General features: G+C 39.7%; 2 protein-coding genes across 2 annotated transcripts in view; both read left to right on the forward strand.

Annotated features, from left to right (window-relative positions):
* pea15 (proliferation and apoptosis adaptor protein 15) overlaps positions 1 to 26,529 on the forward strand; it is a 66,787-nt gene that overhangs the window by 12,158 nt on the left and 28,100 nt on the right. The window lies entirely within an intron of this gene.
* LOC308404738 (uncharacterized protein) lies at positions 3,294 to 6,097 on the forward strand. The gene is made up of 4 exons (XM_080894902.1): positions 3,294 to 3,324; positions 4,226 to 4,345; positions 4,668 to 4,763; positions 5,247 to 6,097. Exons 2-4 carry the CDS (start codon positions 4,262 to 4,264, stop codon positions 5,577 to 5,579), a joined length of 513 nt encoding a protein of 170 aa, XP_080751028.1. The 5' UTR covers positions 3,294 to 3,324; positions 4,226 to 4,261; the 3' UTR covers positions 5,580 to 6,097.

Raw genomic sequence — 26,529 nt, forward strand, 5'->3', positions numbered from 1 at the left:
TAACTGAACGTGACTTGTTTGTTAGTGGCACATGGGCTGGCCTGAATATTTGAGAAACTGCTGATTTGCTGGGATTTTCCCACACAACCATCTCCGCAGTTCTCTGTGATAAAACGTTTTGTTGATGTCAGAGGTTAGAGGAGAATGCCCTGTAACAGTACCTCAAGAGCATATCTGAATGCACAAGATGTCAAACCTTGAAGCAGAAGACATAAAGATAAATTGTTGCTGTCCATGTCCATCCCTTTATGACCACAGTGTACTTATCTTCTAAAGGCTGCTTCCAGCAGGATAACACACCATGTCACAGTTCACTGTACTCAAATGGCCTCTACCATCAGCAAAAAAAAGCACCTTTGGTACGTGGTCGAACGGGAGATTCTCATCATGGATATGCAGCCGACAAATATGCAGCGACTGTGTTTTGCCATCATGTCAACATGGACGAAATTCTTTGAGGAATGTTTGCAGCAGCTTCTTGAATCTATGTCATGAAGGCTTGAGGCACTTCTGAAGGCAGAAGACGGTTCAACCCAGTACTAGCAAGGTGTTTGTAATGAAGTGTCCAGTGAATATAATGTGTTGATATCCTTACACGCTGAATGAATTATTTATTTAAATACAACTAACAGTAAATATTATATTTGCCCTTGTGTGGTACTCTAGAGAAAATCTGCAGGTATTTGCTTGTAATATAATTGCTGCAACATAATTTAATGAAGCAATTACACGTTCTTTCTCACGGAGGACTTATACCCACTAACTGAGCAATCTTGCTAGTTGTATATGCTCTTGATTGCAGAAAAATCAGTTTCCGCTTTGCTTTCGCGCCACTAAAGGATGTGAAATGGTTTAGAGTAATTTTTTACTTTTCACTTTGAGGCCCTGGGCTGTCATCCCAAATGTTGCCATGCCTTCAGATGTTGTCACAGAGATGTGCACAAGATGTCCTTTAGCGTTGGCAGTTCAATACACTGAGCCAAGATGTGAGCCTGACATGAGCCAAGACATGGCGGGCCTTTTTTATAAGGCCCAATAAACTTCACAGTAGGGGGGAATTTTTGATGGGTGTTTAGCAAGTTAGTCAGAACTCTGTCAGTGAGGAGACTGCGGTGCTGGCAGCGAAGGTTTTGGTACTTAAACTACTTGCTAAGTTTCATGTGCTACAGCATGCTCTTTTCCAACATTAACTATGCATCAACCTTGAAAACTGATGCCGAACCAGTGTGTTCAAAGATGACGCCGAGGGGTCTTTTTGCAAGCATCAATATGTAAGGAATGAGGAGTGGGTGAGTTTGCCCCCTAACTCATCTGATATGTGTTGGCTGCAATAAAGTTTTCCACGATTCAGTTTTCAAACAGAACTGCCGTGTAAGTGGACTCTCGCTGTGTGTTGTTCACAGCCATAGTGACCTTATAGCTGGCCTCCAACATGCAGTTCAATATTTGTCTCACACTCTACTCTCTGTGCACTCCATTATTACAAACAACCCTTTTAGTCATCAGCGCCATGCACTGCTGCTCATGTTGTGCGCAGGCTCTTGGCAGACAGCGTTTGGAAAGAAGTTGAACTATTGAGCGGTAAAGTCAATCTTACTAAACCATTAGCAGGAAAGGCAAAGCACAGACACGTCGTTGCTGCTGGGTTTCTGTGAATGAAAGCATCAACACAATCAGCCAATGAGAGACAGGCGATTAATAACCCTCCTATGTTCCTTTTTAAAGACCTTACACAGCATCTAGTCTCACATTAGGAGGACAACAAGCATGTGCAGGAGAGCAAATGGAACTTTAATGGTTGTATTGCATAAGCAGTAATTGAATCCAAGCAGTCTCCATGATGAAAGTTGTATTTCAATGATGCTGATAATTACAGCAAGAGCTGAGAGCTTTAAAGCAGGCGGTTTGGTAACCGAGGGACTATTTATCAATGTTTCATAATAATACTGCTACTTATCGTAGTTAACATGTGTTTTTTAATCAAGGGGGTTGAAGCAGCTGGTTCACTGTAATTCTGGATGCTTTGATGGCTGCATAGCTGCTCTTTATGTCCAAAAACTAAAGGGAGCACAGCCGATGAAGATGAAGGTTTTAAACATAGTAAAGAAATAATTACCTACTTTATTCAGAAGTTTTCTTAAAAATCGTGCTTGTAAAAAAAGTTCCCATTTAAAGTAAGACTTTTACTTTAAATATCAGTCAAATAAGTCAGTGCAGATTGAGATAGCTCAAGCGCTTCACCTTTTTTCATGAAATTTTGTATCAGATGATGAATTTAAATAACCCTTTCCAATGTTCCTAGTTTTTTCTAAGCCCTACACATATCTCCATTGGTGTCAGTAAGGTTCATCTGATTCAATTCAGTTTTATTTATATAGCACCAAATTACAACAGCAGCCACCTCAAGGTGCTTTTTACTATAAGACCCTACAATAATACAGAAAAGCCCAATAATCAAATTGGCGACTGTGGGAAGGAAAAACTCACGTTTAACAGGAAGAAGCCTCTGGCACAACCAGGCTCAGGAAGGTGCTGCTGTCTGCAGTGGGCGGTTAGGAGTGAGGAGAGGAAGACAATAAAAGACTTTTCAGTGTGCTGAGTGAAAGCATTAGGTTTGTGTTAGCACTTGTTTGCCTTAATAAAATTCTGCAATAAGTTGACGATTTTTCACCTTCCTCTTGCAACTGTGGGCACAAGTTTGATGACATTACTTTTTCTTTGTTTGTTTATGTGATATTTAGTTGATATGGGTTGAATGTGCCAGATCACAGGACATGTGTTAGCACATGTCACAAAGCTCTATTTACTAGCTTACAACAATAGCTATTGTATGCATTTCCTTGTAAAACCACTAGAGGTCTCCTGCATTTTTGCCTGATTACAGTGGATGATAACAGCCTGCTAAGTTGGCTACAAGTTAGAGGAGGGTGTGTACTTGTGATATGCATGGTAATTATAATGACTTATTAACGTAACGACTTTTTAGTAGATTTCCAATAAGGTGCACTGTAAACCCCAACAGTCCACCTGACTTATAAAGTTTGTGGATACAACAATTAAAATGCGTCACAAAGTTGAAACAACTTAAAACTTTTCTGTTCTCTTAACAATTCAAACAGTTATAATTGTACATGGCTTAGAAGTTAAGAGTAAATACTGCTTTTTTAATTATGATTTTTGAGTAAATGTTTTTTTTTTCGAGCTCCGCATTTGTACGTCATGACGTCATGACGTTTTCTCTCTAACCTGAACGACGTTGACAGAAAATTCTGTTCAATATGGCTGCCCTTCTCGAGCGACCGGAGAGCACATTTGGAGAAACTTGTAAGTAAAACGGAACCTTCGTTATGTTTATTTTTTCCGTAAAAAAGCAAGTATATTAATATGTTGCAGCCATTAACTTGTTTTTGAATGCGCCGTTGTGTTAAACAGCACAGACCCAGGTAGTGAATTGTTGTTCGCTGTTGTTCGCGCTCTTTTTCAAACCGATGATATCGTCAGTTTTACAGTTTTAACCGATTAAAACACAGTTTTAATAAGAATTGCACATAAAGAAAGTGTCTTAGTGATATTTTAACGACCCATTGCCAACGCAAGAAAGTTGGCGTTTTTACAACAGCAGCCTCATTGTTCGGCCGGGTTTTTTTCTTCTTCTCATTAGCATCATTCAAAAGTGACTTAGCTAGCAGTGGCAACTTCTATCTTAAGCAACAGCCTGTAAAAGAAGTAGTTTGTAAGTAGAAGTTCTGTGTAATATTACAAGTATCTCACTGATGTATTATGTACTATTGCATAACAATGTGTCTTTGCAAAGATTTATCCCGCAGTTTGGCTTGGTTTTTTAAAATAACTGCAGTGTAAATTCATATGTATTCTGTGCTTTTTTTTTTTTTTCTTTTTTTTTTTCCAACTTAACAGAATTTATACATGGTGAGACAATGTTGATTATATGGTAAAAACTTAAAACTAAAAGAGGGTTACTGTTTACCATGACTAAATGGAATGATGGCCTGTGACTTTGTAACATCTGAAATTCTTACCTATGTTTTGGACTGTTGGATGATCGGCCATAGAATTCAAGACTGCACTCAAAGTAAACAGCAGTAATTGTAAGGTTTTTTTTTTTTACCATGCTAAGTGTTTATTTTGTCATGAAATGTACAGTGTACTTTTGAAATTTTTGAAAGCTGTAATGATGGCTGAGTATATAATTATCACTGACCAGTTCTACGCTGAACTTGACAGACACACACCACGACTTATGGCTCTATACAGACAGAAGGCTGCACGGACTGGCAAGATATCAGAGGCTCTGCGAACCATCCTGAATCATTATGATCTTCAGGTGAATATTGATAATGATAAAATTAACACAAATTAAAAGTTTCACTGATAAAAACTCAATTTTTCCTTGCTTTGAACATCTGTGTTTTATACAGATTACAGCTCTGATCTGGTATGTTACTTTAAAATACTGTGTAGGATTTTTGTCAAATGAGTAAGATACAGACTCTTTGTCATAAGAGACAGAAAGGTTGTGTCTTAAAAGAAATGTCTCCAAAATTATGTAGAGTCACATGTCATGCAGTTTCATAAACATGTATTCTCCCCAAAAGAATGACACCTGAAAACTTTGTGTTCAATGAACTTTTCTTTTCCCTTTTTAGGAGGCGCCTGATATCAACGTGAAACGCACTGCAGTGCTTCGTGCCCTTCCTGTATACCTGCGGGAGGAGGACCCAGAATTCTTTAAGACATGTAATGTAAGTGTATTTTTGCATCACTTAAATTCTGCCAGTGAGATAAAACACCATGGATTTTTTTTAAATACAATTTAATACCCTAGCAGCTACCAAATTGTACAAGCAAAATACCCTCTCTTTAGAAAACCCTCACACACACACACACAGGGTCAGGAGCAGGGCACAGGCGTATCACAGCACTTCGGCTACGCTGCAGGTGGCCCCAAAAACAAGGCTGAAGTCAAGATTTAGTTTCTTTTTGAGATAAAGTCATAAAATAAAAAATGACTTCTTTTTTTTTTTTTTTTTTTTAGAAAAATAACAAACATACTAATTATGTAATGCAAGAAGCTAACGCGTTAATGTACATTTTTCAAAAAAGTAGAGTACCCTAACCCGTTACAAAGTAACCCACTACACTGCTGAATTTTTTGCTAGATTACAGGTCTTGCTTGTCACATTCTCTCAAACCAACCTTACTTATTGATACTGTGTCTATTCCAGGCGGACACATTGGATGAGTCGACCCTCATTGACACTCCAGTTGCCCTTCTCACAGTAGTTACCGACGGCGCTTCCCAGACCAGTCCAGTCCATTTTACTTCCTCAAGCATGGCCATTGTGGTGGAAGGCGACTTGGTGATGCGTGATATTCCCAGATTTGCAGATGCATTTGCCTTATTGTTTGGCTTGATCTATGCTCTGCATTTAGACTACCCCAGGAAGCTCGTTCACACATTTACCTTTGTCCAAAAAATCTTCATGGGGCTTGTTGACGGCAAACCTCTGAAACCCTGCCTACATGCTCTTAAAAATGATTTGTTGCTGAAAGAGTAGTTCTGGAAGGAATATAAGGCAATGTTTGTTAGGACATGCACTCTGTTACTGAGCACTTTGTTTTAAGCACTTTATTTAAAGCACTTTAAGTTTACTACAGACTTTGGGTGGATTTAACTCCATCAGTTTACCTAACTTTGCTCTGGTTATTTGGAAGATGATCATCTTTATTTGTACCCATTTTATAAAATTGTTTTTCATTTCTTTTTCAAACAAAAGTGATTAGTATTTGACTTTTTATTTTGAATTTATATATTTTGAGAAAGATGCAATTAGGACTGATGTTGTCCTTTGTGATTTTTATAAAAAGATACATGTTCTACATTGAATTTATAATGCTCACTTTATGGTGCCAATGTCCATGTTAGTGGTTTTATAAAAACACTAAGTGATGTTTTTACATTTCCATAAAAAATGTTAAATAAACAAAATGTAAAGTAAATGAATTTCTCTAATTTTTTTTACTAGTCTACACTCAAACATTTAATAATAAATTTCTTTTAATTAATAATCATATAATTTGCGTTTAGTTTGTAATATAATTGCATTGTGTTGGATCAAAATAGTAAACTACAAAAAACACAAAAATATTAAAATTAAAGTATATAGTTTTTAAGTAAAGCTCAATTAATAAAATAAAAATATAATTTAAAATTTTTAAGTTAACAATAAATACAAATTTTGAGTACCCCATACTTAGAAAAGATGAGTTTGTGTACTTAAAACTTTTGAGGTAATCAGTTTCCACAAATGTTTTAAGTTCAGTCAACTGATTCGGGTTTACAGTGTGGATTTCCTCTGATTTCCCATCTATCGCCACCCTCACAGAGCATGATGTATTCAACAATAACTACCAGGTCGCAAGCACAACATGATTTTAAATATTTCTGTAGCTGCTGTAGTCTGGCTTTGCCAACTCATTTAAATGTTAGTTATTCCCTCAATAACGCGGATGAGAAACCCTAAATCCTAGAATTGCACTCAGGAGTTCTGCAGTGAATTCATATATTGTGTTGTTTTATTAGAGAAATCTATAATAACGCAGTAATGTGAAGAGGTGATGAGGGCTGGGAGGTAAAGTACCCCAGTCTTGCGTCTCCCCTGATGCAGGTTGATGGACTGAGTTTCATTTTCTCTGAATTGCACCCATCTTCCTCCCCAGTACCAGCACGCTTAATCCACTAATGGAACAATATAGCGAACTGAGTGATAGAAAGAAAGCCTGAAAGAGGCGGGGAAGAGGAGAGGAGGCAGACGAGCCGGCAGAGTAATTTGAAATTTTGAGTCACGCCTGGAGTCTGAAACATAGACTGAACAACTTGTTTAATCTCTAATGGACTGTTTGGGGACTCCAGCCCATTTGTGTGTGTGTAGGTGTGCGTGTGTGTGTGTGTGTGTGTGTGTGTGTGTGTGTGTGTGTGTGTGTGTGTGTGTGTGTGTGTGTGTGTGTGTGCATGAGGGGTCAGTGACTCCAATATAGACAGCCATTCCCCACAGTTCCTGACCATTTGACTCCATGTCCATGTTAGTGAAAGAGACAGGGAAGCTGCCATTAAAGATTTCCTCTCCTCTACTTCAGTGTGTTTCTGAGTGTGCGCACGTGTCTCTGTCTCTTCGCCACCGTTTGGCTTGTGGTTGTAACGGCCTATGACTCATACTATCCCCCACCTCCTCCCCTTCCTCCACCTGCACCTCATCCGGCCCTTTTTAGTTTCCATCCTCTCTTTTCTTTTTACCTCTTCTCTGATGTTCACATCTTTTTTGCTACGAGATTCAGGGCTGCAGCAGCTTTTGTGTTTTTAGTTACAGTAACTGTTAAATTAGGATTTCCGAGATTTGTCCGAGATTAAGAGTAATCTGTATTTCTTCAGTGACACCACAGTCACACAGATGTGCACCTACCCCCACAGTAACCTCCAGTTGCTAGGGAAAAATATGTAATCACCAACTGGTAACTGGAGTTTGGCTGTTGCTGGGTGAAATCAGTTGCAGAGGACCAAAAATGTCCTTGTGCTTGTTTTGGTCACTTGCTCATAATTGAATGGAAGAGGCCAACTTATCCACAAACACTCACTCTGCAAACCACAAACGGAGAATGTTGGAGAAAGTAAAAGTTTCACCTTTTGAAATGTGTTGCAGTGGCAAGGAGCAACTTTCAATCTGAGTTTTTTTTTTTTTTAATGCCTCAAGTGTTCGCAGACAAGCCATTATCTTCCATGCAAGCTCAGTGGGCCATGGTAAACTGCTACCAAGTACAACTGTTGCTACCACTTTGCAATCAGTTTCACCAAACAACTATCAGAAGTCACTCACCAGGGAAATCATATTTTTCCCTAGCAACCAGAGGTTACCAGGGGCTCGCCAACCAGTCTGCAGACCTGTGTCAGTGAGGCCTTATCAGACTCATGCACAAACTTCATCGCTGAATTAAAACACAGTTTAATGGACACAAAAAAACAAAATCTAACCTGTCATAAATAAAACCTTGAAATTGAAAAGCCTGTTATGTTGGCTTTGCAGCACTGTTGTATCCTCTAAGATTAGAGCATTCTTACAACAGATAAAAGACAGATGAAAAATGTGATTCATGCCGCAGCCAGTAAACTTAAGGCTCCTGCAGGAAATCAAGGTGGCAGTTGTTATTATGTAACGCAAGTTCTCAGATCGGTGTTTGGTTTTTGTGCTTGCGAGATATGTTTGTGAGAAGAAACAAAAATGCACGAGGATCACGAACATTTTCTGGAAATATGCTCTTGCATCAGTGAGAAAGCTGAAGGTTGAAGGTAAACACCAAAATAAATCCTAGTAACTGAATGTAAATTTAAAAAAGATCTCATTAGGACCTCAGTTTCTCCCCTGCTGCGTTGAAGGATTGAGCCAGCTCTGGTACAGACCTATAAAAAGAGGCTTTTTGGCTTCCTCGCCTAAACGGGTCAGAACGGGGCGGAATAACATTCTTACTTCTCAGCGACAAATCCTCTCACACATCGCGGCTCCTCTGCCTTTCTTGTCATGCTGAAAATATAACAAAAGGCAGCTTCTCCTCCTCCCACTTCTCCGCCGTTTCCAGCTCCTCCACCACCCCTACTTTCTCCTCCTGTCACACAGTGGAGCTGCACGATTGCAGCCGACACTCCGTGAAGTGCGCTCCATGTGAGCGTACGCATGAACGTGATGTTGACGTGCTCTTGCACCACTTCTGTCGTGTCTTTAATCGCATGCCCCTGCTTGTGGCTGTCTGTTTCTGTGTTTCATACATGCAAGCATCCATGCGGGTTGATGGTTGATGATGCTCTGGCCTGTGCGCTTCGGTGTGTGTATGTGTGTGAGCGTCTGCAGCTGTGGCTCTTGTCCACTGTGTGAGCCGAGGTTATGGCATCCTGTTCCTTTTCCTTGCTGCCTCTCCATCTGGAGGAGAGCCAGCCTCAGTGAACTGTGCATTACAGTGGGATACGGCCCCATTATCACTGTGGAGAATGCCAGCATCCGGACCCAGGCTGGCTGTTCAACTGTGCATCTGTGTTTGTGGGTGCAAACTCGTGTGTAGAGGACAGACTTTTGAGTTAAATTAACAGAAAAATCTGTATTTAAAAAACTATTTTACTGGAGTACGTCTTTATGTGCATATGTGTATGACTTTTGTGTGCCTGCCAGCGTGTTGTTTTCACTCCTGTAGTTTTATATCTGCGACAACCCAAAATTTTGAAAATCTGTTAGCCACTCTTCAAATCTTGTATTTGAGTTATTAAAACAATTAATTGGCATCTGTGATCCTTCTCTGTTTGAAAAACACAAATAAGATGTCATTATTCTGCTGGAACTGGCATCGGATCGTGCGTGGTTCATGTTTTGATTCGTAGGACTATGCAAACATCATAGCAACCAAATGAAGCAGCCACAGCTCCTCATAATGAGGAAACTACACATGTTTTAGAGCTACCATTGAAGCCTTTAAACATTAAGGTGGTTGATGCAAAGAGTTTGGGTGAGCTGTATCTTCTGCTCAAACTCTTTTTATGCTTGGACTCAACTAGAGCTCAGGTTGATTGGCAGGATTCACAGTTCAAAATAGTCCCTGGTTATTTCCCTGTGATATATTGGCAAACTGGCCAGGGTGAGTCTGCACCAGCCTATCCCAACTGTTCCTCAGTATCCAGTTCCTCAGTAGCCTAAACTGGATAAGTGGAAGAAGATGGATGGATGAATGGATGGATGGATGGATGGATGGATGGATGGATGGATGGATGGATGGATGGATGGATGGACGGACCTTTTGCACTTCATTGCCTGAAACAAGCTTTTAGCTAGGTTTTATTTCCATTGGCTGCACCTCATAAACAGAACGTTTGAGCGGTGAGTGGGTGGGGCTTCTATGCTCACAGCCAAAGTTGTCTATGACATCATCATGCCAAACCAAGACTAGTGTTTAAAGCATCCGGAGCTCTTGGCTCAAACAGGTTAATTGTAATAATATAAATATGATTAACATGTGATTCAAGAAGGACTAGTAGTACAGTGGTTAGCGCTTGCATATCACAGCAGGAAGGTTCTGGATTTAAAATCAGTTCAGTTGAGTTTTGTCTGCCTCTCGATGTATGACAGGAGGTTCCAGCCTAAAAATGGATAGTGATGAATATAAGCATCCACCACTGTAACTGTATTTATGTGACATCCAAGAAAAACTATCGTAGTAAACCATCGAGGTCAGGGAAACTTCATTATAAATATAGTAGATATATTCATGTGTTCATCACCTCTGTGCGGACACGTTCTAGTTTGACAGAAACTGAGTTAAATATAGTGAAAGCCCACTGAACACGCCGGGAGTCTCACGCTAATGCTCATGTCTAAACACGACATATGCTTCACAGTCATAAATACAACAGGCCAACAACAGGAAAGCCAACTTTTTTTTTTACAAAGGCATAATGTTCACACATTCATATCAGGCTGATAAAGGTGAGACTGTGGGTTTGTGCAGGTGTTTGTCAAATACACACACGAAAACATGCAAATACACCCACACAGTGGGACAGTGTGCAGCAGATGAAGTGTAGGATGCTAGCTGGAGAAAACCAGTATGTATTTTAGTGAATCCCAAGCAGAAAAAACCTTACAATTTGCCAGCTCGTTATATGCAAAGACATGAGCAACAAGCTTCTCTCTCCTGTCTTTCTTTACTACCTTGCCCAAATGCTCCAGCAGCATATTTCCATGTAGTTTCTCCGTTTGGGATCAGACAGGAGCCAAACAGGAACTGATCTTTTTTTTTTCAGTCTGCAGCTTGGAGTTATTTATGCAAAGGTGCAGTGTGCAAAGTGAGTGGGGAACTTAGCCTGCACCATCAAAGTCAGAGTGGGCCTTTTATCAGCATTGCTTTGCATGTCTGCATAAGTGATTCTGACCCAGCGTGTGTGTCGCTTGGACCCCGTGCTTGTTTCACTGCCTCTGTTTGCATATTGCTGAGAGAGACACAAAGAAGAGAGAGAGGAAGTGCACCGTATGTGTGGCGGAGGGCCTGGTGTTGCTTTTTAAAGGTAGAATAGCCACATCATGTCCAAAGCTGCGCTCGCCTCCAGATGCCTTCTGTTGTTCTAGAAGGCCTCCACAACAGAAATATCAGGGCAAGAATCTCATCCCACTTTGTTGTAGATTATGTGGGATGCAGCCTTTGAAGTGTTTTCACCAGCAGACAGAGGTGCTTTTGCTTCTTAAGTTTTTAAAACATAAAGAGCTCAAAGCCATCGTAGCAGCATTGTTGACATTTTACTGCCACAACTGACAAAGTGATGAATTGACTAGTTGCTGCTCTCAGACAAAAATATGCCCACCACTTCCTATAAAACAAAAACATTTTTACACTTTGGTCTTCGTGCAAATCAAGAAAACAAGGTGCAATATTTTATGCTATGCTAAAGTAGACACACACTGACTGCCTGCACTGCAATGCTGTGTGTTTCATAGCTACACTGTACCTGAAGGGTTGCCTGGCCTTCTTTATGTGTGCACAATTGGTTGATACTTCACTGCACTGTTGCAGTGATAATGAAGTTGTGGGCAGTTAAACTCTCATGCCCATTATGCAGACACAAGTGTTGGGCTTCAGTTTGTAGCTTTGATCACCAGCCTGCATTTAAAACAACAAGTAGGAAGTGTGAACAAAGCGTTAGAAATAATTCGTCTTGTTCTTTCACTGAATTCAGGCCACGGCTCAGGAGTTGGAGCAGGTTGTCTTCTACTCCAAAGGTTAGTTAAGGGATTTGGCAAGATCCTAAACAGTGTCAGGTGTAACTTGTTTAAGTAATCACATTACATTTTCAGTAACATGTTCAGTTTAGACCAATGCCTGAAAATGCTTCCATAAAGTTGAATGAACTGTGAGCAAGAAAGGAATTTTAGTCAAGATTAATGAAAGTTTTTGAAAACTACCATTCCCATAAAGACCTAGAGGAAATGTCAAGTAATAGAAGAAGCTTCAAGTTTCAACTTCTTGACCACAGCAGGCTCCACATGTTTGATTTTCAGGATATCTATGGCAGATTTGTGTCTTCTACCAGGATCAAATGTGTATGCATAAACCACTGCACTGTAGAGCTATTAGAAAAGCCACTATGTTGGAGGACAGACATTTATAAACATAAAGGTCAATTTGTTCATCACCATACAAACAAAAGACCTACACATAATATGAAGCATAAGTTTCTGTATTCAAATTTCTATCCTAAGGATTTGTTTTCTCTCAAAGGTGTAAAAATAATGCGAAGACTGTGTTTTTGAAAACGTTGGAGGAGGAAATAAAAGTATAATTGGTGAAAATACATGAGCAGCACAACATTAACAAAAGGAAAGTGATGGTGGAGTGAATGAGAAGGTGTAAATGGGTAAAGTAAAGAAATAAGAAGAGACGGCAACAAAAATGTGAGGACAGTGAGTCCATTATCAGGTCTGAGCCAGGCTGTTGTTATCCTCCTTTTTTCAGCCTTTATGTGGAGTTCATGATGTGAAAGCAGATGTTTTCATTAAAAAATGAAATAGAATAAAAAGAATAGGACCATACAAGCAAATATTAGAACTTGATTTTATCAAAAAAAAAAAAAAGAAAAAGGGAAAAAATCACTTGTGTTATTTTATTGGAGTTGACCAAATGTCTTTTTTCCATACAAAGAGGTTTCAGTCAAAGGAGACTTAACCAAAGGGAAGCTTTTTTATAAAATTTTATAAATTACGGATTTTATTCCTTTTAAACAAAAACCAAAAAAAACCCAACTGCATCTGACTGTAGATGCGTTCATTTTATCTTTGGTTGATACTGTTTTTCTTGATGTCCGTTTGGGCTGTTGTCCAGGTTTTAAAGATCCCTGCTATTGATGGAGCATTCCACTCTCACCCCAGGGGGAAGCCTACCGTCCACCACAAGTGGAAAGTTAACATTGATGGAATACCTCTTAACAAGAGCCAGTGTTTTCATGAACTCTGTTTAACTTGCTAAAATGAGGATCTAGGGTTTTTTAGGTGAAACATGACCGTGCTGTAAAGGCATTTTCAATTTTAATTGAAAAGCGAGTACCTTGGAGTGCTTTGATCATTTAGCCTACTGTTCGAGATGGTTTGGGGTTGAAGCATATATATTAGTTAGGTAAGATCAACACATGGTTAGGGTCAACTTAAGTTTAAGAGAAAGAGAGACTACGACAACAGAACAGTAATATTTTACAACGAAAGGGCACTGAGCTAAGTCGGGCTGGCAGCAGTCAGCGCCAGTTTCATACAGCAAGGTGATGCGTTTGAGGTGTTTTTGTTAGTTTCCATATTATTCATACAACGCCTGTATGAGCAGCTGTCACGCTGCCTTGATGGACTTCTACTACTGTTGAGTACCACCTCAAATAGCTGTTATTAGGACTTGGCATGAGTCGACTTTTTTTAGTCCAAAGATAATACGATGAGGTGTTTGTCTGATGCTGAGCTTGAGCAGCAGTTTGGAGATGAGGCACGGTGTGAAGAGATTACCAACTGCTTTTCTCAATAACCGAGAAGAAAGAAAGGTTCAGGAGCGCAGCTGTTACCTCAAGATGGTTCATAATGTGTTTCATATCGCAATCGGAATTTATAAACTGCACTTACTGGGAAATCTGGGGTCCTCGGTGGGGATTTCAAGATTAAAGGAGACTTTAAAAATTATTAGAGTCTTCTAGTTCTTCCTCACCTCTTAACTCTTCCAATAATGAGTTCATGCTGTGTGACCTTTAACCTCTTGAGGAAATGAGGCATCAATAAAGTAGCCGTTCTGCTGTCCTCTTTGGTCAATAAACGTGTCCTACACATAAGTCACAGCGTCTCAGCACTGCCTGGTCCCTCTTTTATCCCCTCCTCTCTACCTCTTCCTCTTCATCCTCTTGTCCCTCAGGTCTTACTCCGCTTGTCTTTTTAATTCTGTGCTCACGACTCAGTACACACACACACACACACACACACACACACACACACACACACACACACACACACACACACACACACACACACACACACACACACAGAAATGCACAGTCAGACACATCAGCAGCTGAATGTAAGAAAGCAGCCAGACTTCTGTCTGATTTTCTTGATTATTGGACAACCAATCAAAACATCTGACAGTGTTTCGCTGCAGGCTGACTGTGTCTGAACAGTTCTGGCTCTTAATTAAATTTCCTGCTTGAGTACCCAGCCACCTGTTTCTCTAGCTTTCTCAGAGGAAGAACTGCACCTTTTGGGGCAAAATTCACAATCCTGTTTATTTGTCATTTTTCTGGATTTAATGTGAACCTCAAGAAACCCCTCTGGTGGTTTCTGCATGTCTTATCTTAGCATACGATCCAAATATTTCCATCATTCTTGAACTACATGAACCAAAGCTTTGTAAAACATACTGTGTTTTATAGATGGCTGTAGACACCCAGTCAGAAGTGTTGCCACTGATTTTGAGTCCAAATCTCGTGTAATTTGGTATCCTCTAGCTCTGAGGGCCCGTGTCAGGTCTTTGCTCCATTTTTTTTTTTTCCATTTCTTAAGGACATGACTTTCAGATACTGTTCCTCTGCTGTAGTTTTTATACCTTCCACTTCATCTTTGTCCTCCACTTGTCCAGGCTTTCAGCTTGCAGCTCTTTGTTGGTCCAAAAAATACTATTTTATACTGTCAAACTCTGTTATCTTTGGCATTTTTCATAGATTCAGTGAAACACATATTGGACACTGGGCACACATGGTATGCTTTTGTAACAGGCTGCTAAGTGCCTAAAAATACAATTCAAAATTGGTTCTGTACTGAATTGTCTGTTATGTTTAGACACAACTCTGGTTCATCCGTTGAGTTAGGTGCCTTTTAATGCCAGAGTGATTCGTAGGTCAGTGAGAAGGGCTTTACCAAACAAAATCATTCTTCTAAAAATGAGTTTTCCCTACATATATAAGAAGAGTCTGAACAAATGAAGTGAAAGGCGTACAACTGCCTTTCACTTCATGCAAGGTGACTGCTGCTGACACACCTGTGTATTTTTACCTTTAATGCGATTGAGGTTTTGTTCACCCCATCACTCGCCTTGTAACAGGATTTTGCTCTTCTTTGAGTGTCCAGGACTGAAATAGTCCATCATTTTGGAGCCTTTTCAGCTCAAGCAACAATTTTAGACATTAAAGCTGGTGGGTAAAAAAAGTGGTTTCTACACCATAATTTTCCTGCATGTCACAGTGAAATGAATGGATCTGAAACCGGTTCAATTTGGTGTAATGATACTCAGTTTAGTCCTTTCATTTAGTCAGAACAGGTCTAAAATATGCATGTGTGATACAGTTTTCCTGTATTTGTGCTTAACAGCTTTTTGCACAGGTTTAAAAATCTGGGATATTTGAAGGTATTTAAGCTAAATGGTTTAATAAAAATTGAAATGTATATGGATATGATTAGACCGAATCACCTTTTTTTTTCAAATTTTAGCTACAGAGTTGCTTTTTTCCCCCTGTTTCATCCTCACCGGCATGTTTTCATGCACTGCTGCATACATTCTCACAAAAGCCTGCAGTGTTGTTTTGATGAAGGAACAGGAGGAAGAAGTGAGGAGGATAGTGTGTGTGAAGGTGGCGGCGATGAGGTGAGGAGATATTTCTGACTTGACTTCACAGTCGAGTGTCTGAAGTGGCTGACGTCAGCTCGTGGTTTTGCACCCTTTGTCACATTATTTTTTTTTTTTTGCCTGGAAGTTTTGCTCTGAACGACGTGGCTGTTACAACCCCGGTCGTGCACAAACACACAGACTGACATTTGCAGGAGGGGAGGAAAAAAACCCCCTATGCATCCTGATTTCATCTCCTCACACACACACATTGATGCACACACTCTGCCCCTCCCCTCCTCGTCCTCTCTCCTCCCAGAGGCACAGAGATATTTTTATCTCCCGTAAAGCCCTAACGCTAATGAAGCATCGACGACACAAATACATTTCCATGATTTTTCATATGTGGCTTCTGCCGCCGATGTCGTGACACACCAGAGGATTTGTGCCTGTGAACTTGTCACAGCGCGTGACGTACCAGATTGTTCTGCTGCATTTCAGTGATAATTTTACATTTAAAAATCGCCATTTAATCGTGTATTCAGGCCTAAAACCTCATTAGGTGAGAGAGGCAGCGAAGCGAGATTATTCCACTTATTTCCAGTCCATTTACTCGTTTGGAGCTTTTTTATAAAACACTTCACAGTGTCAGAAAATAAGACCCACAGTTCTTCCAGCACATTGTGACAATTGGATGTAACCAACACAAGTGCCTGATTTGCTCTTGTTTTCAAAGGTTAAGGGGGAAAATTTAGCTACAGCTAAAAAATACAATACAATCTGGAAATATTGACTTTATTTGCTGTGTTATAAGATTGAAAATGCCCTCAAATCCTAAATTTGTCACCTGAGGCACAAGCCCAGACTCACAAACTCAGAGCTGTATCATGTTATTGCTATCGAGGGATGTGCTCTCGGTCTGCATGATGCAAGAGGCTGTCATCAAGTCTGACGTTTGGAGGCAGTTTAAGTCGTCGGCCTTGTAGCCGGACCACACAGCTTCATCCTACCTAAGGCATCCTGGCAGCACATGCCGCATTCAGTGATACGGTATACATGGTTATCTAACATCATAATCCCCTCCTGCAAATATACAGTATGTGTGGTGCAGTGGGTCACGGATAACCTAAAAGCAGTGGATCCAAAAAGTCTTCTACTCACTCTGCTCTTACTGTGTGAATCAGTTAATTCCTACAAAGTAAGAATTAATAAGCCGTGTGGTTTCTAATCCTAATGCTGTATAATTTTCCAAGGTAGAATGTAATTAACTCAAGTATTATACTTACTAAGAGTGTTAAATTACTTTTGCTTAGATTGTTTTTCTTGAATTTTTATTTTGTTCGACAGCTGACAGTTTCAGATATACACAAGATGACATGACTGCAGATGATGGACTGTTAGAGCTTAATACAGACAGACAGGACAGAATCGGCCATAGACAAAGGCTTCTATTGTTATGCAGTCAGTAACAGTAAAGTAAGTAAGCTGACATCAAAGTGATGTCATTTGAACAAATATTTATTATTTCAAGCTTCTCAGAAATGAAGCTGTTCTGATTTTCTGTCTTATATGACTCAAATTTGTTCTTTCATTTGTTTTTATGTTGCTGGATTTGTAAGTCATTGGCACTCGGAAGGTTGTAGGTATGACGTTTTTATAACCTATAAAGAGCTGTCTCAATATAGTATAATGGTAAATGGTAAATGGCCTGTATTTATATAGCGCTTTACTAGTCCCTAAGGACCCCAAAGCGCTTTACATATCCAGCCATCCACCCATTCACACACACATTCACACACTGGTGATGGCAGCTACATTGTAGCCACAGCCACCCTGGGGGGCACTGACATTTATGTACTAATAAATGCTGAAAACTGTCAGAAATGTCAAAAATTAGCTGGCATTGAACATATGCCATATTCTTAGTCTTGTTTACTAAACTATATGGATCGCAGTACTGGACCACCTACACATTAGCCCTACAGGAACTGCTCCTCATGAAGCTCCCGGTGCACAGTTGTTGTGCTGATGTTAGTGGAGCTCATTCTTTCACAAATGTTTGTAAAGGCAGACGTGCATGGCTAGGTTGCTTCACTTTATACACCTGTGGCAATGGGACTGAAAACACCCAACTTCCTCCCATCCCCCCAACTGGTCACGGCAGATGGCTGTCTGGTTCTGCCGGAGGTTTCTTCTTGTTAAAACGATTTTTTTCCTTCCCAACTGCTTGCTCAACAGGAGCGTTGTTTGATTCTTTACATCTTCTATGTATTACTGTAGGGTCTTTACATTACAATATAAAGCATTCTGAAGGGACTGTTGTTGTGATTTGGTGCTATATTAATAAAATAAAATAAAATAAAATGCAGTTGAATAAATTAAGAGGTGTTGCCTAATACTTTTGTTCACATACTGCAACTTTGATTATATACTTCTAAAAAAATGTGCTTTGACGTGGCGCTTCTTTGCATTAATGAAGAGATCCATAAAACTACACCAAATTATGCACAGATTTTCAAACTCTGTCAAAAGACTTGTCACTGCATTTGCTTTTATAAAGAAAACATAATAATCATATGACACATTCAGTATTTTTATGTAAGCAAACCTGTGAATGCAATTTGAATCTTGCATATGGAGAATGGCTCTATTAATGGTCCCATTTGAATAAATATTCCACCAGAGACGATTTGTCTGGTACCGTCAACAGAACGGGAAATTAGCAAAACAAAATGCCCCTTCATCTCCAAACCAGCTTCGCTGAACAGATGATGATGATAAACCATTAGCATACTTTGGCTACAGCTAACAGAGTCTCAGCCCAATGACATTATGCAGGTCATTATGTGCGCAATTATGTTAATAATTTTCAAATGATAATGTCTGTCAAGTCCACTGATCGCATGCAACAGAAGAGCCAAATTACATCTACAGTGGTTTGTTTTGCTAATATTTAGCGCCTCCTTGATTCTTTTAGTAGATGCTGAGCTTTCTCGCTGTCAGGCATAAGCAGCTTTTTTTTTTATCAAACCTGTGACAAAATGGACGTAAATATCTATTTTTAACCTCAAACCTGATTTGTTTTCCTTTTTTTACATTTTGATTTATCATTTATCTGTTTTCTTGTAAAGAGTTTTAAGAGAAGATACCACCGATATACCCTTTTGCTAGCTGCCAGATGGCTAACTATGAAGCCAGTAGGTGTTTTGTTGTTGTTGTTTTATGTTATTCATACAGAAATGTATAAGAAAAACACATAACATATAACAGTTAATTTATTGTCTCTATTTTTATGCTAAACTAAAGCAAGCTAACTTGAATTATCATTATTTTATTTTATTTTTTAAATAAAAACTAGAACCAGAATTTATATTCCGAAGCAGAGGAGCCATGTTCAGAATAATGCTTCTGACAGGTGCAGTTAACAACACACCCAACAAAAGAAAATGACACTACTACCAGCTCTACCGGCAGCTTAGAACCACACTAAAGCATAAACGGCTTGTAATGACTGTTGACTGTGCCGACTTAAGGGGTGCTGAAGGTAACTGACTTGCTTAAGGTAGCTCAGCCACATGGAAGCAGGGTTTTAATGGATTAGAGAATTAGAGCTGACGGCGGCTCAGCATTGTGGCGGTGTGTCGTGTGAGATCGTGCTTTTGTCGCCGTGCTTGGATGACTGCTGCCTGCCGCAGGGTCACTGGGTCATGAGGTACGTCTTGACTTTGGTTCAAAGTAGCACAACTGTGCCTTTGTGTGATCGTGGGGACTCGATAATCCACTCTTGGTATTTCTGCAGATGCTCTGATTATTACCTTTACCTCATCACGTCCATCTTCATTTCTTGTTGACTCCTACTGGCTGTATCTCTTTTTGCATGTCTTCATACCACATCTTTATTTGGTCTCTCTCTTTCTGGTTTTAGTCATGGCCATCTGGTCTTTCCCTGCAGCCACAATGAAACGTTTGCCATTTAGAATTTAGATTAAGTGGAAGGCAGCTCCCTTGACAGGAAGAAGCACTCCCTCTTTCTCTCTCTCTCACTCTGTTTTGTCTTTCTGTGACTCCTGACCACCCTGGAGGGGTTGGATGGTGATGCACGTACAATAAAACGCTGTTAGCATTCAGGTTGTAGCTGATGGATGGAAAAGCTCTTACTCACAGTTTTTCAGACTCATTGTGGATTTATAATCTGACTGTCTTTGGCAGATCTAGCACTTAACCTTTTGGTTAATTTTGTGAATTTTAACACAGCAGGGAAAATAATAGTTGGCTGGGACCGTTCTGTGTGGAGTTTGCATGTTGTGATAAAGGTTAGCCCACTTGGGTTACTTCCCGGTAATCTGGCTTCTTCCCACAGTCCAAAGACATCTTTGGTTCATTGGCAATTCAAAATTGTGTGTGTGTGTGGATGTGAGCGTGAATAGTTGTCTGTCTTTGCCCTGCAAAAGACTAGCAACCTGCCCAATGATGGTTTCCAGATCTCCCCCCGAGGTCATGAACTGGTGAAGCGACAAAAATGGATGGATGGACAACTATAGACAATATCTGGATTTTTATAATCTTGCTGGTATAGTTGTTGTAACTTATATGTCTGTCACATGTTTTTACTCCAGTGTGACGACTAACAATCTCAGATGAGAGAGAGATTAAAAATAGACTTCTGTTTCTCATTTCACTAGGCTGTCGGGATTTAAATTTCATTACCATTTGATTGTTGATGCACTTCAACTTGGTACTGAACTTTATTATTGATCTATGTGATGTCCAATACACATCCTTTTCTACTTGTTTTAAAACAAGACAGAAAAAGATGCATGCAGCAATTTAGAAACAGTGTATGTCTAGCAGACTCTATACAACTCCATTCTTCACAAACAATCTGCACACTGTCTGTAGCACACGTACCAGAGGCCTGATGAATAGAAGCTGGTCTATATTATATATCATCCAACTGTTTTACAGCAGTGTCGATCACTTTATACAAGCTGTTGAAATACAGCATTGCCTGCAGTAAAAAGGGGGCTTTAAAAGACTGTATATCATGTAATGTGATAGATGGTTTCCTCTGCACAGAATTAAAGGTTCATTTCCAGTCTTTATCTAAAAATAATCTGCTACCACTCAAAGTCTTATGTTCTGCCTAAACTTGTGCCTTTGGATGTTTTTGAAGCATCTTCATCAGTGCAGTGTGACAAGCGTGGTCCAAGATCCGCCTTCTTCATAATATGTCCTCATAAAAAAACAAGCCGGTGGGAAATAGGAGACACTGAACAAACATATGGGATTAACTCCAGTTTTAATTCCGATGAGAAGTCCAGCAGCTGCTTTTTCTTCTTTTTGTCCTCCCTATGTCTTTTCTACTCTCCTATTTTCACTCTCTTCATCATTCTTTCCTTCTTTATTTTTCTGTCTGCACTCTCCCTTGGCGGCAGTGGTTTTCTTTTTCCATTGCACCAAACCCAGGGCCAGGAAGTGTGTCCATGGTGACGGCAGGAAGTAAAGCTTAGACTGGTCAGTCCAAGCCAGGTCTCTGCAGCACACAACACACTGTCTTGAACTCTTTGAGATGCCTTGTTTTCGCATTCATCTGAAAGCCTCAGACCGCTTTAACGCTTGCATCTCTGACACTTTATGAAAAGTGGCAATGGATTCCTTTCAGTCTGCTCTAATATACCGTAATTATTTCCTCACTCACAGATATGGTGCTGTGATAATGCTGTGTATGTCTGCATGTATGCATTTGCTATCATTAGGTTTGCATGCGTACACTTACCAGTGTGTATGTTTGAGAAAACAGCATCTGGTCAGTCTCTTTTACCAGTGAACAACAAATGCAGCTGCATGCAGCAATTCTCACATTTTCACATTCTGAATTTCTCCCAGTATTCACTCACCAAAAACTCAGTTTATTTGTCTCCTGTGCTTTTCGGTTTGGTGACCTTCACCCTGTGGCTTTACGCAATCTTGAGCCAAAAAATAAGGAGTATCTGTATGCAGGACACATCCACACTGTGCCCACAGAGTGTGTGTGTGTGTCACTTGGGAGGCTTGATTGTTGGTTCTGCCCACTCAAACTCTCTCTAGTGCTGTTCTTCTGTAGAAGAATAGGAAGTAAAAACACCAACATACACATAAATATATAAATGCATACGTGTAGATACAAATGCAAATTTGTGTACATTCAAAAAGTACAAAGTTGTGTTGCACATGGATAAAAAGGTTCAAGGATTTTTGTTTGGATGCTTTTGATAAATTGTTGTGTTCAGCCTTAGCACGCGTGCTAAAGTGCGAATGTTTGTGTTGTTAAGAAGTAAATCATAATACTGGACGCAAAATTAGATTTTCTGTGAAGCTTAATCAGTTTGTGCAAATTTTGTGAAAAAATGTATACGTGTGTGTGAGTGAGTGAGAGAGAGAGAGAGAGGGAAATCAAAATAGCGGTTTGGAGTGATCCCTTTGGATTATCCAGAGTAAACGGAGGATTATTTAAGGAGTATTAGATGAAATTTTTGAGGGTTGTGGAGGACACGAACAAAAAGTCGGTTGATCCGGGCAAAGAAAAACCAAAACTATATTTAGTTTAAATACTTTTTCATTTGCATTTTCGGGGAACTGACTCGTTAGACTTCAGCACAATCCAGCCCAGACAACTAATAAAGCTCCTTCTTTCTTAATCCTATTACCGTTATTAACGGTGAAATGCTAGATGGAAGGAGATCTTCCAGGAAACGGGTGTAAAATGTTGTTGTTAGATTTGTTTTTTTCACATAGCAGGTTTAATAACACTCCAGCAGATTTAACCATCAGGCCAGGAAGCAAAAAGCTTTAATCAGCTTCATATTCTTCTCGTCATGAAGTCTCATTCAGGTTGGACATGTTGTTTGAAGGTTTGATTTTGCAACAGTTTAATCAGAGAATGTGTTCTCTGAGGCGCACTGTAGATTCAATTTCCTCATTTTTTATCAAATCTGTTGGCTTTAACACATACAGACCAGTTGCGTGGTAACCTTAACAGCTGAGGATTTAATGCAAGGCTGAGAGTGGGCTTTATTTTTCTTGACAGTAACAATCTCACCATTCAAGAGTTTGTGAGTCAGCTTCCATTCATATTTTCAGAGGTTTTGTCTATTTTGACTTGAAGAGACAAAATAAAAGATGTACATGGCCACCAGGACGTCACTCATTGGTAGTATGTGATAAAGGAAGGGGGGCAGGTGTGACTGAGACACTCATCAGCTGGTAGCCAGTGATCATTCCCTGTTTTGTCCTTCTTTCTGACTCTTATTAATGACCTTAGTTTACAAAACTTCATGTTTAATTCTATATAATCAAAAACTTTCAATTGAGACCAAGAAATTGTTTTCTGGCGTCACTGAGCGAGAGACTTGAGGACTTTTCTTTCCACAGACTTTGCTAGAATATATGCTATATATTTTGGCCTTACTTTTCAGACATGGGAGCTATGTCCATCAGTTATATTGTCTACCTCATGCCTAAAAACCAAGATCTGCTCTTTTTTTTTTAACAGATAAATTAAAACACTGCAATGCCAGGCTCACAGCTAGAGGTGTGGTTTTTAAATTATAAATTCTTTTTTTTTCTCTTACAAAACAGCTCAATGCTTCTCATGTTAAACTTTTTGTTACCTATTTGCAACATTTTACCAAGCACATCAGCTGAGAAGTTATTGACACTCATTCTAATCCATCAACTATGTTGTATCAAATGTAGAAAAAAAACCTAGCATCTGAGAAATGCCTAAGATTTTGAGACCTACCTGCTTCATAAGCCACCTGAAAATGCTGAGGATTTTTGTTGAAATTAAGACAACGTGTTCAAAATCATCTTCAGGTCTCAATTCAATTCATTTCAATTTTATTTATATAGCGCCAAATCACAACAACAGTCACCCCAAAGCCCTTCATATTGTAAGGTAGAGCCTACAATAATACATACAGAGAAAAACCCAACAATCATATGACCCCCCTATGAGCAAGCACTTTGGCAACAGTGGGAAGGAAAAACTCCCTTTTAACAGGAAGAAACCTCCGGCAGAACCAGGCTCAGGGAGGGGCGGGGCCATCTGCTGCGACCAGTTGGGTAGAGAGAAGGAAAACAGGATGAAACACATGCTGTGGAAGAGAGACAGAGGTTAATAACAGGTATGATTCAGTGCAGAGAGGTCTACTAACACAGTGAGTGAGAAAGGTGACTGAAGAAGAAATACTCAGTGCAGGTGGATTCACCAACTTATATCAGTGAGAAAAGGGTAGTTAAAACATTAAGACAAACTGACGGACTGTTTAAAAAAAGATATTGAAATCAGCTGTGCTATTTTTACACTCGGCAAATCTTCTTTTCTCCTCAATGAAAATGGGCCAGTGGCCTATATTCTCTGGCGTTTCACTGCTTCTCTCCAGATTAGTGCTTCCTCCTTTCCTCCATTTCTCTCCCCTTCTTTCTCCATCTCTCTTGCTCTGGGCTTTTGAACTGATAAGTGCTGGCAGTGCCCGCTGCCTCATTGGACATGAGGCCGTCTGTGAGGAAGAGAAGCGAGTGTTCTTCTTTTTTCTCTATCCTTCTTTATTTTTACCGCTCTCATCCAATAATTCCATTCACATTATCAGTCTTTGCGTTCTTCGTTTTCAGTTCTGCATGCCTGTTTTCACCGTCCAACCTGTGTTGTGAATGGTGAGAGTGCAATGAGGGAATATGACTGACCAGAGGATGCTTAATCTTATGTTGAAGTGGTGGGATTCACTCCAAAGCACGCAAAAACAAACAGGACATCTGAGAGAGAAACAGTTGGACTCGCACAAGATGAGAAAAAACAAACGAGCCAAGCGTTTGAAGGAGGGATCAGACATGAGTGATGGTGTGCATGAGGTGTTTTATTTGGTGAGGTACATGGGCAATGTTCCCAGCAAAAGAGACATCAAAGTAAGATTAACGGTCAGAAATCAATTCTAATGTTTCCCGGCAGCAAGATGCTCCTGTGATGGTGACGACTTCAAAGACTATCATGTGTCTGTGCCATAAAGAGCACTTGGAGGCCTAAAAAAAGTATGTAGTCGCTAAGTGAAAAGTAAGGACAGAGTGGCAACGAAGGACAGGGAAACTGAGACAAGGACAGAGAAAGAATCAGAGATGGGTGAGAAAGATGTGGGTGTAGAAAGGGGATGGATGGCACAACCTTGGAGCACTGTGTTTGACCTTTCAGTGGAAGGATTGTATTTTAACTTAAGGTGTGTGTGTGTGTGTGTGTGTGTGTGTGTGTGTGTGTGTGTGTGTGTGTGTGTGTGTGTGTGTGTGTGTGTGTGTATCAGTTGGCAGTGCCACTCTTGGCCATAAAAAATAATCTCTGTAGAAGCCACATAAATGTCATCTTGGTTTAAAATCTGCTTTCCTTTTCGAAAAGAGGAAAAATCAGTTTTTAATTGGATTAAGAGACACAGGGTGCTTCACCATTAGACTGTTATCTTACAGTGTCTGCTATGAATAAAACATATGTCCATTACTGAATCCATTTCATATTTGAAATGTGATCAGAATCCATGTCAGCAAAATGTATAATATTTGCTGACTTTAAAGGCACATTATCAGAGCTCGGACGTTTTACTCAAGAGATATACTTTAACCTGAATAAATATTGAACTTTGCACACGTATTATTGTACTAATTGTAAAAAAATATTTTACTTATTATTAATTTAGTTATCTATACAGTTGAGTACATATAGCTTGTATTAGGTTTAAAATGATACCCATATCTCTGTTGTTTTTTTAAAGCAGGTTGAAGAATATCTCGTAACATCATTGCAGTTTAACTGTGGTACATATACATGGGCCATGCTATAGTAAGTGTAGCTTCAGTTAACTGGAGCGACCAGTCTGCAAAGTCTGTCAGTGGATAGTCGCATAGAAATAATATCAGCCATTTGACACCTGGCAAGTTAACCTTACATTGTGTGCTAATGCGCTTGTGCTTTGACATATGCAAAAGTCATGAATCGGCATGGCTTATATATCCTCAGTCATACAGAACAGGAGACCAGTCAGCGACTTCCTGGCAACCTCTTGTTGCTAGGGAAAAATGTGTTTTCCTTAACTGATTGTTTGAGATTGGTGTTAGCCGCTTTTGGAAAATGGCTGAATGGTTACGCTATGACAGCAGACTTTAGCACACATATATTAACCACAGAATACATGTTGTCAGGTTGTGGGATTAAAGTTCTGAATAGGGCTGGGCGATATGGCCTAAAATCCATATTGCGGTATAATTTGAAGCACGTGCGGTAACGATATATATCGCGATATATTCTTTTCTTCTGTATAACGTATTTTCCACACTATAAGGCACACTTAAAATCCTTTAATTTTCTCAAAAATCGAGAGTGTGCCTTATGTATGAATTCTGGTTGTGCTTACTGACCTCGAACCGATTTCTGCGTGCAGAAATCTGTTAATAAATGTTTTAGTACAACTTTGGTAAGCCGCACTGCTTGATGGATTGTCAGAGCATTACGGCTGCCGTAGTGAGGAGCTTCGTGGAGTAACCTGGATCCAAAACTCCGTCCATTTCAGGTCCCAAAGTCAAACGAACACTAAGAGTTAAAAACAGTCTAAATTCTTTCATCTTTAATAAAATCATCAGCGATGCTGCTTTACCAGGTGTAATAATTAAGTTTAACATCCATGCATCCATGAAAACAGAATTTATTAAATTTAACGGAGTTACAAGTTAAGAGGAAGTTAGCTCGCTAGTTTACACCTAAACATTTCATACCATGTTCTGACTGAGAGATTTTTGAAACTAATTAAAACGTACAGCTCTGTTATCACTTCCAACATAAATGAA

Source organism: Rhamphochromis sp. 'chilingali', assembly GCF_963969265.1.
Source record: "Rhamphochromis sp. 'chilingali' genome assembly, chromosome: 1".
Lineage (NCBI taxonomy): Eukaryota > Metazoa > Chordata > Actinopteri > Cichliformes > Cichlidae > Rhamphochromis > Rhamphochromis sp. 'chilingali'.

Excerpts from the sequence above, each read along its gene's own strand:
- LOC308404738 (XM_080894902.1), top strand. The coding sequence starts at position 4,262 with ATGGCTCTATACAGACAGAAGGCTGCACGGACTGGCAAGATATCAGAG. Across the intron at positions 4,346-4,667 it reads TGAATCATTATGATCTTCAG|GAGGCGCCTGATATCAACGT; the intron begins GTGAATATTGAT and ends TTCCCTTTTTAG. Across the intron at positions 4,764-5,246 it reads AATTCTTTAAGACATGTAAT|GCGGACACATTGGATGAGTC; the intron begins GTAAGTGTATTT and ends TGTCTATTCCAG.